The sequence below is a fragment of the Odocoileus virginianus genome, chromosome X (genome assembly GCF_023699985.2).
Source record: "Odocoileus virginianus isolate 20LAN1187 ecotype Illinois chromosome X, Ovbor_1.2, whole genome shotgun sequence".
Classification (NCBI taxonomy): Eukaryota; Metazoa; Chordata; class Mammalia; order Artiodactyla; family Cervidae; genus Odocoileus; species Odocoileus virginianus.
In genome coordinates, this window is record NC_069708.1 from 25,104,501 (window position 1) to 25,119,760 (window position 15,260).

The window sequence follows — 15,260 nt, forward strand, 5'->3', positions numbered from 1 at the left end:
ATAAAAGTAATACTTTTCTGAGCTATCAATTAAAAATCATTTTTCTCTTACTCAACCTTACACCCTTGCTTTTTCAATGAGTACCTTTCTCTTAAAATATTGCATGACACTTTGTCCTTACCAACATCAAAAAAGTTGCTGTTGTCTATGTTTTTTTCCCGAAATTTTAAACGTTTTGTTTTGGATTGGGGTACACTTCCATACATAGTGTGAAATTATTTGTTCTAGTTCTCTGAAAAATACCATTGATAGCTTGATAGGGATTGCATTGAATCTATACATTGCTTTGGGTTATATACTCATTTTCACTAGGTTGATTCTTCTGATCCATGAACATGGTATATTTCTCTATCTATTTGTGTCATCTTTGATTTATCTCATCAGTGTTTTATAGTTTTCTATATATAGGTCTTTTGTTTCTTTAGGTTGATTTAGTCCTAAGTATTTTATTCTTTTCGTTGCAATGGCAAATGGAATTATTTCCTTAATTTCTCTTTCTATTTTCTCATTGTTAGTGTATAGGAATGCAAGGGATTTCTGTGCGTTAATTTTATATCCTGCAACTTTACTATATTCATTGATTAGCTCTAGTAATTTTCCGGTGGAGTCATTAGGATTTCTATGTAGAGGATCATGTCATCTGCAAACAGTGAGCGTTTTACTTCTTTTCCAATCTGGATTCCTTTTATTTCATTTCTTCTCTGATTGCTGTGGCTAAAATTTCCAAAACTATGTTGAATAGTAGTGGTGAGAGTGCGCACCCTTGTCTTGTTCCTGACTTTAGGGGAAATGCTTTCAATTTTTCACCATTGAGGATAATGTTTGCTGTGGGTTTGTCATATATCGCTCTTATTATGTTGAGGTATGTTCCTTCTATGCCATAAATGGATGTTGAATTTTGTGAAAGTCTTTCTCTGCATCTATTGAGGTAATCATATGGTTTTCATCTTTCAATTTGTTAATGTGGTGTATCATATTGATTTATTTGCAGATATTGAGGAACCCTTGCATCCCTGGGATAAAGACCACTTGGTCATGATGTATGATCTTTTTAATATGTTGTTGGATTCTGTTTGCTACAATTTTGTTAAGGATTTTTGCATCTATGTTCATCAGTGATATTGGCCTGTAGTTTTCATTTTTTTTTTTTTTTTTGGTGGCATCTTTGTCTGGTTTTGGTATTAGGGTGTGGTGGCCTCATAGAATGAGTTTGGAAATTTATCTTCCTCTGCAATTTTCCGGAAGAGTTTGAGTAGGATAGATGTTAGTTCTTCTCTAAATTTTTGGTATAATTCAGCTGTGAAGCCATCTGGTCCTGGGCTTTTGTATGCTGGACGATTTCTGATTATAGTTTCAATTTCTGTGCTTGTGATGGGTCTGTTAAGATTTTCCTGGTTCCGTTTTGGAAAGTTATACTTTTCTTATAATTTGTCCATGTCTTCCAAGTTGTCCATTTTATTTGCATACAGTTGCTGATAGTAGTCTCTTATGATCATTTGTATTTCTGTGTTGTCTGTGTGATTTCTCCATTTTCATTTCTAATTTTGTTGATTTGATTCTTCTCTCTTTGTTTCTTGATGAGTCTGGCTCATGGTTTGCCAATTTAACTTATCGTCTCAAAGAACCAGCTTTTAGTTTTGTTGATTTTTGCTATGGTCTCTTTTGTTTCTTTTGTGTTTATTTCTGTGCTAATTTTTATGATTTCTTTTCTTCTACTAACCCTGTATAGCTGATTAGCAATGTTTTGGCAGTTTCAGGTGAACAGCAAAGGGACTCAGCCATACATATACTTGTATTCATTCTCCCCCACACCCCACTCCCCTGCCATATAACATTGAGCAAATTTCCATGTGCTATCAATAGGTCTTTGTTGGCTATCCATTTTAAATATAGCAGTGTGTATATGATGTTCCCAAAGTCCCTAACTCTCTCTGCCCCCCCCCCCCCCCAGGGAACCATAAGTTCATTTTCTAAGTCTGTAAGTCTCTTTCTGTTTTGTAAGTTAAGTTCATTTGCATCATTTCTTTTTAGATTTCACATATAAGAGATGTCATACGATATTTCTCCTTCTCTGTCTAACTTACTCAGTATGACACTCTCTAGGTTCATCCATGTTACTGGAAATGACAGTCCTTCATTCTTGTTGATGGCTGAGTAATATTCCATTCCATATATGTACCACTTTTTCTTTATCCATTCCTTTGTTGATGGACATTTAGATTGCTTCCACATCTTGGCTAAGATGAACATTGGGGTGAATGTATCCTTTCAGATTATGCCCCCCGCCCCAGATATATGCCCAGGAGTGGTATTTCAGGGTCATATGGTAGGTCTATTTTTAGTTGTTTTAGGAACCTCCATACTATTCTCCATAGAGACTGTACCAATTTATATTCCTACTAAGAGTGTAGGAGGGTTCCCTTCTCTCAACACTGTCTTCAAAGTTTGCTGTTTGTGGATTTTTTGATGATGATAGTCACTCTGATTGTAGTAAAGTGATATCTCTTTATAATATTGATTTTTATTTCTTTGATGTTGAATATCTTTTCATGTGCCTCTTGGCCATCTGTATGACCTCTTTGGAGAAATGTCTATTCAGGTCTTCTGCTCATTTTTTGAGTGGGTTGTTTGTTTTGATGCAATTAAGCCTTACAAGCTGTTTGCAAATTTTGGAGACTAATTTCCTATTGGTCACATCATTTGCAAATATTTTCTCCCAATACCTGGGTTGTCTTTTCGTTTTGTTTCTTGTTTCCTTTGCTGTGCAAAAGCTTTTAAGTAGCTTCCATTTATTTTTGTTTTTATTTCCATTATTCTAGGAGATGGATCAATAAAGATGTTGCTGTGATTCATGTCAGAGAGTGTTCTGCCAATGCTTTCCTTGAGGAGTTTTATAGTGTCTAGTCACACATTTAGGTCTTTAAATACATTTTGAGTTTATTTTTGTGTATGGAGTCAAGGAAAAATCTAAAATATTCTTTCACACGTGGCTATCTACTTTTCCTAGCACCATTTGTTGAAAAGCTTCTTTCTAACGTTGGGTTGTCTTGTCTCCTTTTTCACAGATAAATTTACCATAGGTGCATGGTCTTGTCTGTTTGTTTCTTTGTTTTTTTTCAATTAATTTTTCTTGGAGTAGAGTTGCTTTACAATGTTGTGTTAGTTTCTGCTATGATGCAAAGTATACCAGATATATATATATATATATATATATATATATATGTTTACTTTTTTGAGATATCCTTCACATATAGATCACCTTGGAGCATTGAGTAGAGTTCCCTTTGCTATATAGTAGGTTCTCATTAGCTATCTATTTTATACATAGTAGTGTGTGTGTGTGTGCACACACATATATATGCTTACTCTTTGGAAGGAAAGTTATGACCAACTTATATATGGAGATCCCCACTAATGATAGTCATTCTGACATGTTCATGAGGTGATATCTGAGTGCTATTTTTTTTTGCTTTCGTTGATTATTAGTAGTGTTGGATATTTTCATGTGCCTGGTGATCATCGTATCTCATCTTTGGAAAAATGTTATTCTTTTTTCTGTTTTTTAATCAGGTTGTTCACTTTTTTGATATTTAGTTGCATGAGTTGATTACATATTTTAGATATTAAACTCTTATTAGTCATATCATTTACTAAAATTTTCTCCAATTCAGAAGAATGCCTTTTCATTTTGTTAATGGCTTCCTCTGCTGTTAGAAAGGTTTTATGTTTAATTAGGTCTCACTTTTCATTTGCTTTGGCTTACTTTGCCTTCGGAAACAGATCTAAAAAAAATTGATAAAATTTATGTCAAAGAGTGGCTTATTTATGTTTCCCTCTAAGACTTACAGTATCAGGCCTTATATTTAGGTCTTTAATCTATTTTGAACTTATTTTTCTGTAGACTGTTGTTGCTGCTCGGTCTCTCAATCATGACCAACTTTTTGGGAACTCATGGACTGCAGCATGAGAGACCACACTGTCCATCACAAACTCCTGGAAGTTACTCAAATTCATGTCCATCGAGTCAGTGATGCCATCCAGCCATTTCATCCTCTGTCACCCCCTTCTCCTCCTGCTCTCAACCTTTCCCAGCATCAGTGTCTTTTCAAGTGAGTCAGCTCTTTCCATCAGGTAGTCAAACTTTTGGAGCTTCAGTTTCAGCATCAGTCCTTCCAATGAATATTCAGGGTTGATTTTTTTTTTAGCATTGACTGCTTTGATCACCTTGCAGTCCAAGGGATTCTCAAGAGTCTTCTCCAACAACATAGTACAAAAGCATCAATTATTTGTTGTTTGGCCGTCTTTATGGTCCAATTACCACATCTGTACATGGCTACTGGAAGAACCACATCTCCGACTACATGGACCTTTGTTGGCAAAGTAATGTCTCTGCTTTTTAATATACTGTCTAGGTTTGTCATAGCTTTACTTCCAAGGAGCAGTTCAGTTCAATTCACTCGCTCAGTCGTGTCCAACATTTTGCGACCCCAAGAATCACAGCATGCCAGGCCTCCCTGCCCATCACCAACTCCCAGAGTCCACTTAAACTCACGTCCATTGAGTCGGTGATGCCATCCAGCCATCTCATCCTCTGTCATCCCCTTCTCCTCCTGCCCCCAACCCCTCCCAGCATCAGGGTCTTTTCCAATGAGTCAACTCTTCGCATGAGGTGCCCAAAGCACTGGAGTTTCAGCTTCAGCATCAGTCCTTGCAATGAACACCCAGGGCTGATTTCCTTTAGGATGGACTGGTTGGATTTCCTTGCAGTCCAAGGGACTCTCAGGAGTCTTCTCCAACACCACAGTTCAAAAGCATCAATTCGCCGGTGCTCAGCTTTCTTCACAGTCCAACTCTCATATCCATACATGACCCCTGGAAAAACCATAGCCTTGACTAGACGAACCTTTGTTGGCAAAGGAATGTCTCTGCTTTTTAATATGCTATCTAGGTTGGTCATAACTTTCCTTCCAAAGAGTAACCATCTTTTAACTTCAAGGCTGCAATCACGATCTGCACTCATTTTGGAACCCCCCAAAATAAAGTCTGACACTTTTTCCACTGTCTCCCCATCTATTTCCCATGAAGTGATGGGACCAGATGCCATGATCTTAGTTTTCTGAATGTTGAGCTTTAAGCCAACTTTTTCACTCTCCTCTTTCACTTTGATCAAGTGGCTCTTTAGTTCTTCTTCACTTTCTGCCATAAGGGTCGTGTCATCTGCATATCTGAGGTTATTGATATTTATCCTGGCAATCTTGATTCCAGCTTGTGCTTCCTCCAGCCCTGCATTTCACATGATGCAATATGGAAGATGCAGGAGACTCAGGTTCGATGCCTGGGTGGGGAAGATCCCCTGGATGAGGGCCCAACAATCTACTTCAGTATTCTTGCCTGGAGAATCTCATGGAGAGAGGACCCTGATAGGCAACCGTCCACAGAGTCGCAAAGATTTGGACAATACTAAAGCTACTGAGCACGCACACAGGCACTCTGCATATAAGTTGAAATAAGCAGAGACAATATACAGCCTTGTGATTCTCCTTTCCCAATTTTGAACCAGTTCATTGTTCCATGTCTGGTTCTAACTGTTGCTTCTTGATCAAATACAAGTTTAATAGGAAGCAGGTAAGGTGGTATGGTATTCCCAACTCTTTAAGAATTTTCCACAGTTTGTTGTGATCCACACAGTCAAATGATTTTATGTAGTCAATGAATCAGAAGTAGATGTTTTTCTGGAATTCCTTTGCTTTGTTTATGATCCGACGGATGTTGGCAATTTGATCTCTGGTTCTTCTGCCTTTTCTAAATCCAGCATATACATAGGGAAGTTCTTGGTTCATGTACTGTTGAGGCCTAGCTTGAAGGATTTTGAGCATTACTTTCCTAGCATGTGAAATGAGTACAATTGTGCAGTAGCTTGAACGTTCTTTGGCATTGTGCTTCTTTGGGATTGGAATGAAAACTTACCTTTTCTATTCCTGAGGCCACTGTAAGTATTCCAAATTTGCTGGCATATTGAGAACAGCACTTTAACAGTATCAACTTTTTGGACTTGAAGTAGCTCAGATTGAATTCCATCGCCTCCAGTAATTTTGCTTATAGCAATGCTTCCTAAGGCCCACTTGAATTTACATTGCAGGATGTCTGGCTCTAGGTGAGTGATCACACCATTATGATTATCCGGGTCATTAAGATCTTTTTTGTATAGTTCTGTGTATATTCTTGCCACCTGTTCTTAGTCCCTTGTGCTTCTGTTAAGTCCATACCACTTCTGTCATTTACTGTGCCCATCTCTGAATGAAATGTTCCCTTGGCATCTAATTTTCTTGAATAGATCTCTAGCCACTCCCATTCTACTGTTTTCCTCCAGTTCTTTGCATTTTCACTTAAGAAGGCTTTCTTATCTTTCCTTGCTATTCTTTGGAACTCTGCATTCAGATAGGTATATCTTTTCTTTTCTCCTTTGCCTTTAGTTTCTCTTCTTTTCTCAGCTATTTGTGAGACAACAAATAGCCCTCCTCAGACAACCGTTTTGCTTTGTTGCTTTTCTTTTTCTTGTGGATTGTTTTGGTCACCATCTCCTGTACAATGTTATGAACCTCCATCCATAGTTCTTCAGGCACTCTGCCTATTAGATCTAATCCCTTGAATCTATTTCTCACTTGCACTGTATAATCATAAGAGACTTTATTTAGCTCATACCTGAATGGCCTAGTGGTTTGCCCTACTTTCTTCAATTTTAGTCTGAATTTTTCAATAAGGAGTTCATGATGTGAGCCACAGTTAGCTCCAGGTCTTGTTTTTGCTGACTGTATAGAGCTTCTCCATCTTCAGCTGCAAAGATTATAATCAATCTGATTTCAGTAGTGACCATCTGATGATGTCCATATGTAGTTGTCTCTTATGTTGTTGTAAGAGAGTGTTTGCTATAACCAGTGCAGTCTCTTGGCAAAACTCGTACTAATAATAATACTTATAATCTTACTGGGTGATGATTATAACTTTTTCATGGCTTTTATTGTTTTCAGAACATATTTTATTAACATGAATTAGTGGCTGTATTGACACATTTGATGAAATAACTGTTTTCTCTGTGTTAATATGTTATGAATTTGATATTTAGAATCATTTTCTTTTTTTGCATTCCATTTTAGAGTTTGTAATATTTTCCTTTTGATTTAACTTTACTATTTGGATACATAAAATATTAATATGGCACAAAAGTCAAAAGGAGGTGGACTCAGAGGAGTCTAGCATTCATGTCTATCCCTTCCACCCTATTCACCACCTATCCCCTAGGGGTTTGAGATATTCTCCAACAATAAGTGACTACTTATGTAAATAATGGTGTATTCAAACAATATGGCATTATACAGGAATGAAAAAGAATGAAGAAATACGAATGTTATTTTTGAAGTGATTTCCAGATGCATTTTTATGAGTGTACTGATAGCTTAATTTTGTTACATAGACTTAGAATGCATCACAATTTTTCTAAGCTTGTTGTCTAACTTTTTTACTTTTTAACACAGTATGAGCAGCTTAAGAGTGACCTGTCAATGGTTATCAAGAAAGCAAGTAGCAGAACTGATGCTGGAACCCAGGTTTGCTCACTCCTGGCTACAGTACTTTTTGCTGTTCCATATTGTTTCCTTAGACCAGCCTTTTAAGAGTCAAGTAAATTTATCTGTATTCACAACTTTGAACCCTCTGGTCAGGAAGCACCACAGTGGGACACACATGCCCCTTATATCCACCCATCTTAGAGCCTATCACCAGATCTATTCTGAAATGCTGCTATCGCTTCCTACCTGCCTTACCCAAGCAAAGAAGGTGACTATAATCATAACTCCCATGTCTTGAGAACTTCCTATGTCCCAGGCACTTTACCTGTGTTCATTCAAATCCACACAACAGTTTTAAGGGGCAGACAATACTACTCTTATTTTAAAGATGACCAAACAGAGGCTAAGAGAGGTTTTCCTAAGATTATAAAGCTAAATAAGCAGTAGAACTTGTATTTGAAATCAGATTTATCTGACAGCAAAGCTTGTGCTTAACCCATTCTATCTGGTATGAATGCCTAAACTGAGAAAAATCCTCAAATAAGATGCACGATGACCTGGATAAGATACACCACAAGGGTAAAGGCAAAATCATGTTTCTCACTGAGCATTCAGATTGCCTAGGATGAAGCAATTGGGGGTTGGGACTTAATGAGCTTAAAGAAGGTTTATCTGTAGTGCTATCATGTGGTTCATTCTTCTAACAGGAACTCTTCCTGAAAACCTAGAAGTTACTTACTTGACCAAATGTCTTATAAGAAGTTCCAGCATCTCTCGGTTCTTTTCTGGTAGCTTATATACCAGGGAGTGAATAGCTCCCAATCGATAATCCAGGTTGTCAGACTCTGAGAGAGAACAGAGAGATAGTTTTGCCTTCTGGGCAATTGGATTAAGCAAATTCTCATACACAGACACACATACACACACCCATGCATGTGCACATGCAGAGACAATCAGAGACACATAGCGAGTCTGAGAGATGAAAAGAGAGAGATATATAGACACAGGGGCAAAATGACAGAAAGAGACCAAAAAATAAAGACACTGAAGGGGGAAGAGAGAGACTGACTAAAAGGTAAAAACATTGATTAAAAACAAATAAATTGGTCTAGAAAGGAGAAGAATATAGAAGAGAGAAGAAAAAACAGAACAGAGAAGAGAAGACTGTATCAGAACAAGTCAGAATTCTAAATACAGCATGTTGCTCTTAAAGTTCCACACGTAAACTTCTAGCTGGAAACGCTTGCCCAGTAAATTTCCTTGTGGAACTGGGAGGTATGCTGCTGCCTCTGGGTTCCTATGAAAATTACTGAGAGAGCCCAGAGTAAAAATCAAGGCTCTCTTGCCTCAACAAATATTCATTATGAGGATAAATCCCTTGCATCTTTTATCTCAATACCATACAGGGCACAAAAAGAAGAGTCACATGGAGGTAGGGAGGGATACTCATACAGTTCATACAGTTGCCTCAGCCAAAACTTTTAATGCTTCTTCAGCTGCCGACTTTTTGAGTGATTCTATATACCTTATTTCCTATGTACCCCTCCAGTCTCACCATTGGTCTCATAATCTAAACATTGTGAAGCTAGCACTAAAAAATTAAGAGTAATAATTCACAACACAATTGAAGAGCATTTGAAAGGGCAAAGTGTTGAAAAAAAGCTGAAACAATAACTGTAATGGAACCATTTTGCTGTTTCCTGGCAATGTGAGCCAATATGCTTGTTCTGATATAAGGCACAATCAATCAATCAAGTCCTCAGAACTGTTGCATCCCTCAAATTATCCAATTTTCTCCAATTTATTCAACTAACACTGATTTATGAAAACTAATACAGCACATGAGTTAGCAAGTAAGAATATTCTCATTTGACAGTGGACAAAACCTGTAAGTATATTTGTTTTATCCCTTGCTTTCCCTCAAGCAGTCTTCTAGGCTTATTTTTCTAATTATTAGTTAGAAGCCAGGAAAACACAATTAACTAAGTAACATAAATACTTACTGGCAGCAGAGACCAGCTCTTTGTGAAGTCTATAGGTCATGACAGGTTCAGAAAGATTCCTGAAATTAATGAAGACTGTAAGTTCCTTTGGGGAGGGAGTAGTGAGGCCTTAGAATCTCAGTTCTGTGAGAAGCAAAGCTGAAGTTTCTGAGCTCACAGACTGACATGACTATATGCATTTTTTGTTCATCTGAAAACTTGTCAGAGGAATCCTCGTTGCTCATAATTCAATAGAAGAAAGTATGAGCCGAGACCTCGAGCAGAGTCTCCAACTAGTTCCCCAAAGTGAAAAGAGGCACAACCCAGCCCTGCAAAATTCCAAAGTGTACCCACTATGATTACTACTATGGAGTCCTTACAGTTTGTTACTTCCTTAGTTTCCAAGTTCTTTTACATCTGTCCTGCCATTTGACCCCTCCAAAATTCCTGTGAAGAAGTAATTCAAATCCCTGTTTAATGGAGAAGGAAATTGAGGCTCAGATAGGTTTATTTAGTCAAAAAAATACTGGTTGAATGACTTCCCTAGTGATCCAGTGGTTAAAATTCTGTAATTCCACTTCAAGGGGCAAGAGTTTGACCCCTGGTCAAGGAACTAAGATCCCATATGCTGCGTGGTGTGGTCTAAATACATAGAGACCACCTACTTGTGACTGGCATTGTGCCAGATATTGGGGATCCAGATGAATTAGATGTAGTCTAAACTTTCAAGGAGCTAACAGTCTAGTTGGGGAGAGTACCATATACAAACTTTGCAATGTAAGGTAACAAGTATAATGATAAAAGTGGGTAGTACGTGGCCCAGAAGAAGGAAGCAATCCACTAATAATAGTAATAATAGCAAACTCGTCACTGTTCTAAGTGTTTAACATATATTTGCCTATTTAATTCTCATGACAACCCTGTAAGGTAGATGCTAATATTATCTCCATGTTTTAGATAAGGAAACTGAGCTTCAGAAAAGTTAAATAGTTCATCCTAAGCCACATAGTTAGTAAGTGGCGGAAGTAAGCAGTCTGTCTCAAGTCCATGTTCTTTATCATTATGTTATACTGCTTGCCACTGCTCTTATTGCAGTAATACAGGCAAGAGATAATAAAAGCCTAAATGAAAATAGTGCCATTAGGGGTAGAAAGAAAAGGTGAGGAGAGTTATTTGAAAGACATTAAAGACAGCTCCTTCAATAGTTATAAGGGAGAGATTAATGTTGATGAGGGACAGAGTAATCTGGTTTGGGTACACAAAACCAGAGTAGTCTGGTTTGGGACTGAAGATATTAGAAATTGATTCAGAGGGAAGTAGAGATGCTATGTCTGAGGGGTTTCTCGGATAGCAAAGGCAGGTGTTTATTAGGAAGATGGACGAAGTGCTTTTCCAGATCTGAGAAGCAGGGCTTATGAGAACCATAAGAACAAATACCATGGCTCAAGGAGAGATGGCAAACTGGCAGCCAACAGTTACAGGAGGTCTTTCAACATTTTTTCCAGTCCAGAATAGTGTGTAAAAAAGAAATGGAATTGAATCAGTCATCATAACATGAAGAAAATTGAGTTTTCACATACAAGATGAATATTGTCTGCCTCTATTGAAAAATGGAAAAATCTGTCTATATTGGGCTCCTATGGTTGTTTGTGGGAGTAAAGAATATTGCTGTTTATATATAAACAAAGGGATTGCCATGCAATTAAGGGTTTTATAGGCAACAAGTTTAATATGAAAGTAGTCCTTCAGTCATTTTCATGTCCTTATTCCTGTAAATATTTGTATTTTCCTCTTCTCCAATGTAGCAAAATGAGAAGAAAGCCCTGGGGAATACCAGGTTGAAAGTCCATAAAAGGGACTTCGAAAATTTATCAAAGAGGTGAGAGAAAATCCAAAAGTCATAGATTAGCAGAATCCAAAAGAAGAAAAACTTTCAAGGAGGGCTTGTTAACAGCTTCAAATGCTATAAAGAGATCAAATAAGGTAAAGGTTGACAATCATCCACTGTGTTTAGCATTGAGGGAATCACTGGTGACGTTGGCAAGAGCAGCTTCCTAGAGGAGAGGGGGTGAGTCAGATTGCAGTGGGTTAAAAAGTAAACAGAGATTTAAAGTAAAGGTGGGAGTGTGTATTACTTCATACACTGGAGCTAGATTGGGAAAGGGTGAAATATCTCACTAGGCAATTTCATCTAAGCCCCTGCCTCCTATTATCATCTGCACTGTTGATGATCTCCAATTTTTTAACTCAAGCCCAGAATTCTCTGAGTTACATGCCTATATATTTCCTATATATCAGATTGCCTACTTAAAATTATTGCCCTAGTTTCTACAAAGACACCTAGATTTGACATATCAAAAACCTAATTTGTCATCTCTCTCAAATGAGGTAATTTTTTTTTAAGGTTTCCCAAATCAGTAACTGTATGACCAACATTTGGTTGCATGGCTGGAGATGTGGAAATCATTCTTTTATCTCCCTCTCCTCCATCTTCATATCCAAGTTTATTTCCTAAATCTCTTGACTATGCTTATTTCTATCTATTCCCAATGCTACTCCCTAGTCCCACAGAGCATCATCTCTTTCCAGGACCACAGCAATAGCTCGCTAATTGGTTTCCACCTCTACTTATTTTGCCTCTCTCTAATCTCATCTCTCTAAATTTTTTCAAAATGCAAATATCATACAACCTCCTGCTTAAAATCTTTCAATATATTCCCATTGCTTTTAATATATAGTCATACTCCAATTCTAAAAATATCCTAAAAGGCCTTGAATGATCTGGCCCTACATATCTCTCCCTCCCTCTACACTCAATACTCCACATATACTGGTACATGTAGTTCCTTAAAAGGGTCTTCTTTGTGCTTTAAGGTCTTTGCATATGAAGTTATTTCTGTATGGAACTGCCTCCCCTTGCCAGTTGACTCCAAGTTATAATTCAAACTTCATTTCAAAATGAAAACCAGAACAAATCAGGCTTTCTTATTATATGATTGCATAGCACTTTGCAGTTTTCCTTCAGAGCACTCATTACAGTTTATTATATTTGTATAATTGTTTTTTGTCTGTCCATTTCACTTTACTATAACTTTTTTTTAATGTTTTATTTATTTGTTTTTGGCTGTGCGTAGTCTTCATTGTTGTGTACGGGCTTTTCTGTAGTTGCAGAGTGGGGGCTACTATTTACTGTCATATCCCTCAAATGTAGTTGCAGCACACAGACTTGTGCTGTGGCATATGGTATCTCCCCTGACTAGGGATTGAATCGGTGACCCTTGCATTGGCAGGCAGATCCTTAACCAGTGGACCACCAGGGAAGTCCCAACTATAAACTTTTTAAGGTCATATCTACTCACGACTGTATACCAACTGCCAGATAGTATGCTAGGCACTGAGTAGGTACTCAGGAAATGTTTATTGAATGGTTTAGTGAATGGTGGTATAAATGAATGAATGAAACAAAACACAAGGTTAGAGAGATGTGCAATGCTGGATCATATTTGTTCATGGGGTTCTCAAGGCAAGAGTGCTGAAGTGGTTTGCCATCCCCCTCTCCAGTGGACCACATTTTGCCAGAACTCTCCACTATGACCCATCTGTCTTGGCAGGCCTTACATGGCATGGCTCATAATTTTACTGAGTTACACAAAGCTGTGATCCATGTGATCATTTTGGTTAGTTTTATGTGGTTGTGGTCTTCCTATTTGTATGCTCAGAGGAAAGAATCCATTAAATGAGAAAGGTTAAAGATGCAGAAGAGAGAAGGGATGGTTTTTAGAGTAATTGTCTAGAAATGTTGGAGACACGGGGTGAATTAGGTGTCTAAAACACAGATGAAGCAAGTTCATTTTGAAGATACTGACACAATTAAAAAAAAAGAAATTGAAAAGGTGTTAACTGGCTAGTACATATTAAAGGCTCATAAGACTCTCAACAATAAATATCTCTTATTGGAGGTGCTGGCCATTCAAAGTTTCAGGTTCATCTTTCAAATGGGCTTCACTGCTTATTATGCAATGAGCTGGGAAAGATAAAATGTGGGAGGGACTTACCCCACATAAATCTCTGAAAAAACTAACCCCTTTTAAAGAGGCTAGAGACACAGAGTCATTTACTTGCACTATTATCATCATCATGAGTCTCCTGAAAGTGTGCATAGCAGATTGCTCTGTCTTTACTAAAATACCCAAGCAACCCCAAGAAGGTCACAGCCTCTGGAATTTGGAGAATAGGGAAATAAGATGCTCTAATACCAGTGGCTTTACAAGTTAGAGATACTTATGTTCAAATAATATGAGTTGTGATCATGAATATTACTTAATGAGGGAGAAAGTATGTTGTATTTCTTCATCTGTAAAATAAGTATGGTAACACCTACTTCATAAGATTATTGTGAGAAAAAAACAATGATATTGTTAACATAAGCAAGTAGAACATTGCCTAGCACAGAATAAACCCTCCAAGAACAGTGATTTTCTTTGTTGACAAATGCAAGAGAAATACTCCTGGAAAGAACATTCATATTTACTTAAAGTTCTAAGATGATGCAATAGCAGAAGGTCATTTAATAACAATATCTGGGACCCAATCTATTTGGATTAATGACATTTCTCATATCATAAATAGTTATCTTAATGACTAAAGAGTACAATAATTGAAAAGACATTTTAGCACATAAAGTATGGTGCATACTATAGAACATAGAAAATGGTAAGAAATAAAAGAGTTTAAAAACATATATGTCATAAATAATTTTATGCAATATAAAGTTATGCCAATAAACTGTCATTGTGCATCCCCAAATTTCGCTCATGAGTTAATTTTTTTCTACTGCCATCACTTCATTAAGTTCTAACATTTTTTTTTTCTTTTTCAGTTCTAACTTTTCTATATTTGTATTTTTTTTGTTTTTTAATTCACATTATTTAAAAAGACATATAAATACACAAATTATGACTGTGTAAATGCAATTTAATATTTCAAAATTATTATTATCCAACAATACAGGTTAACAACCTTGAATTTCACAACTCCTGAGTTTGCTGGTGAGCCCATTGTGATATCACTCTATCTGTGCACAGAGGCAAAACTTCAATTATTTAAGGGCATGATTTTTAAATAATTGTTTTTAAAGCAAATTTTCTTCAGAAACCCACATTTTAATAATAATTCTATTATTTTGATGTTTCCCTTGCTTAAATTCCCAATTTAAAAAAAAGGTTCCTAATGCACATTTTTCTTTAACAAAAATCCCTTTCATTTTTTTTTCTTTAGCAATTCTATCTAACCTCCAAAAATTGGGACCACATTAACTCCATCTCCATACAGACAAATTTCATCAATTCTGAAAAGCAACGTTCCAAAGCATATCAGACATACCTGAGGTAGAATTTCAAGGAGCTGGTGATTGTCTTAATGTCCCAGTCACTATTATGAAAATCAACATCTCCTGGGCATTTTGGATCTATTCAAGAAGAAAAAAAATGAAAAAATTTAATTTTTCACAAGATACTAGATTTTACCCCTTTAAAAGAAAAATAAAGTATGTTAATTAAAAGATAGTTACTCTAACCAGTTTCAAAAAATGAAAACTTTACAACAAACATGTCTTTTAGGTCTCAAAAAATTCCCTTGGATTCCAGTTAAGCATGAAAGGAGCTTGGAAGTCAACTCTTTCATTCACATAAGAAGAAAAAAAAAAATGGAACAA

General features: G+C 36.8%; 1 protein-coding gene across 7 annotated transcripts in view; it reads right to left on the reverse strand.

Moving 5' to 3' along the window:
- The window catches only part of OPHN1 (oligophrenin 1), a 623,734-nt gene that overhangs the window by 131,959 nt on the left and 476,515 nt on the right, over positions 1–15,260 (reverse strand). For 6 of the 7 annotated variants that reach the window (XM_070461909.1, XM_070461913.1, XM_070461911.1 and 3 more), the window contains 3 exons: positions 14,930–15,014; positions 9,569–9,627; positions 8,305–8,410 (listed from right to left, as the gene is read on the reverse strand). In XM_070461909.1, coding sequence (XP_070318010.1) covers positions 8,305–8,410; positions 9,569–9,627; positions 14,930–15,014 — 250 coding nt within the window. The remainder of the gene's footprint in view (positions 1–8,304; positions 8,411–9,568; positions 9,628–14,929; positions 15,015–15,260) is intronic. The other variant, XM_070461912.1, reaches the window with a different exon arrangement.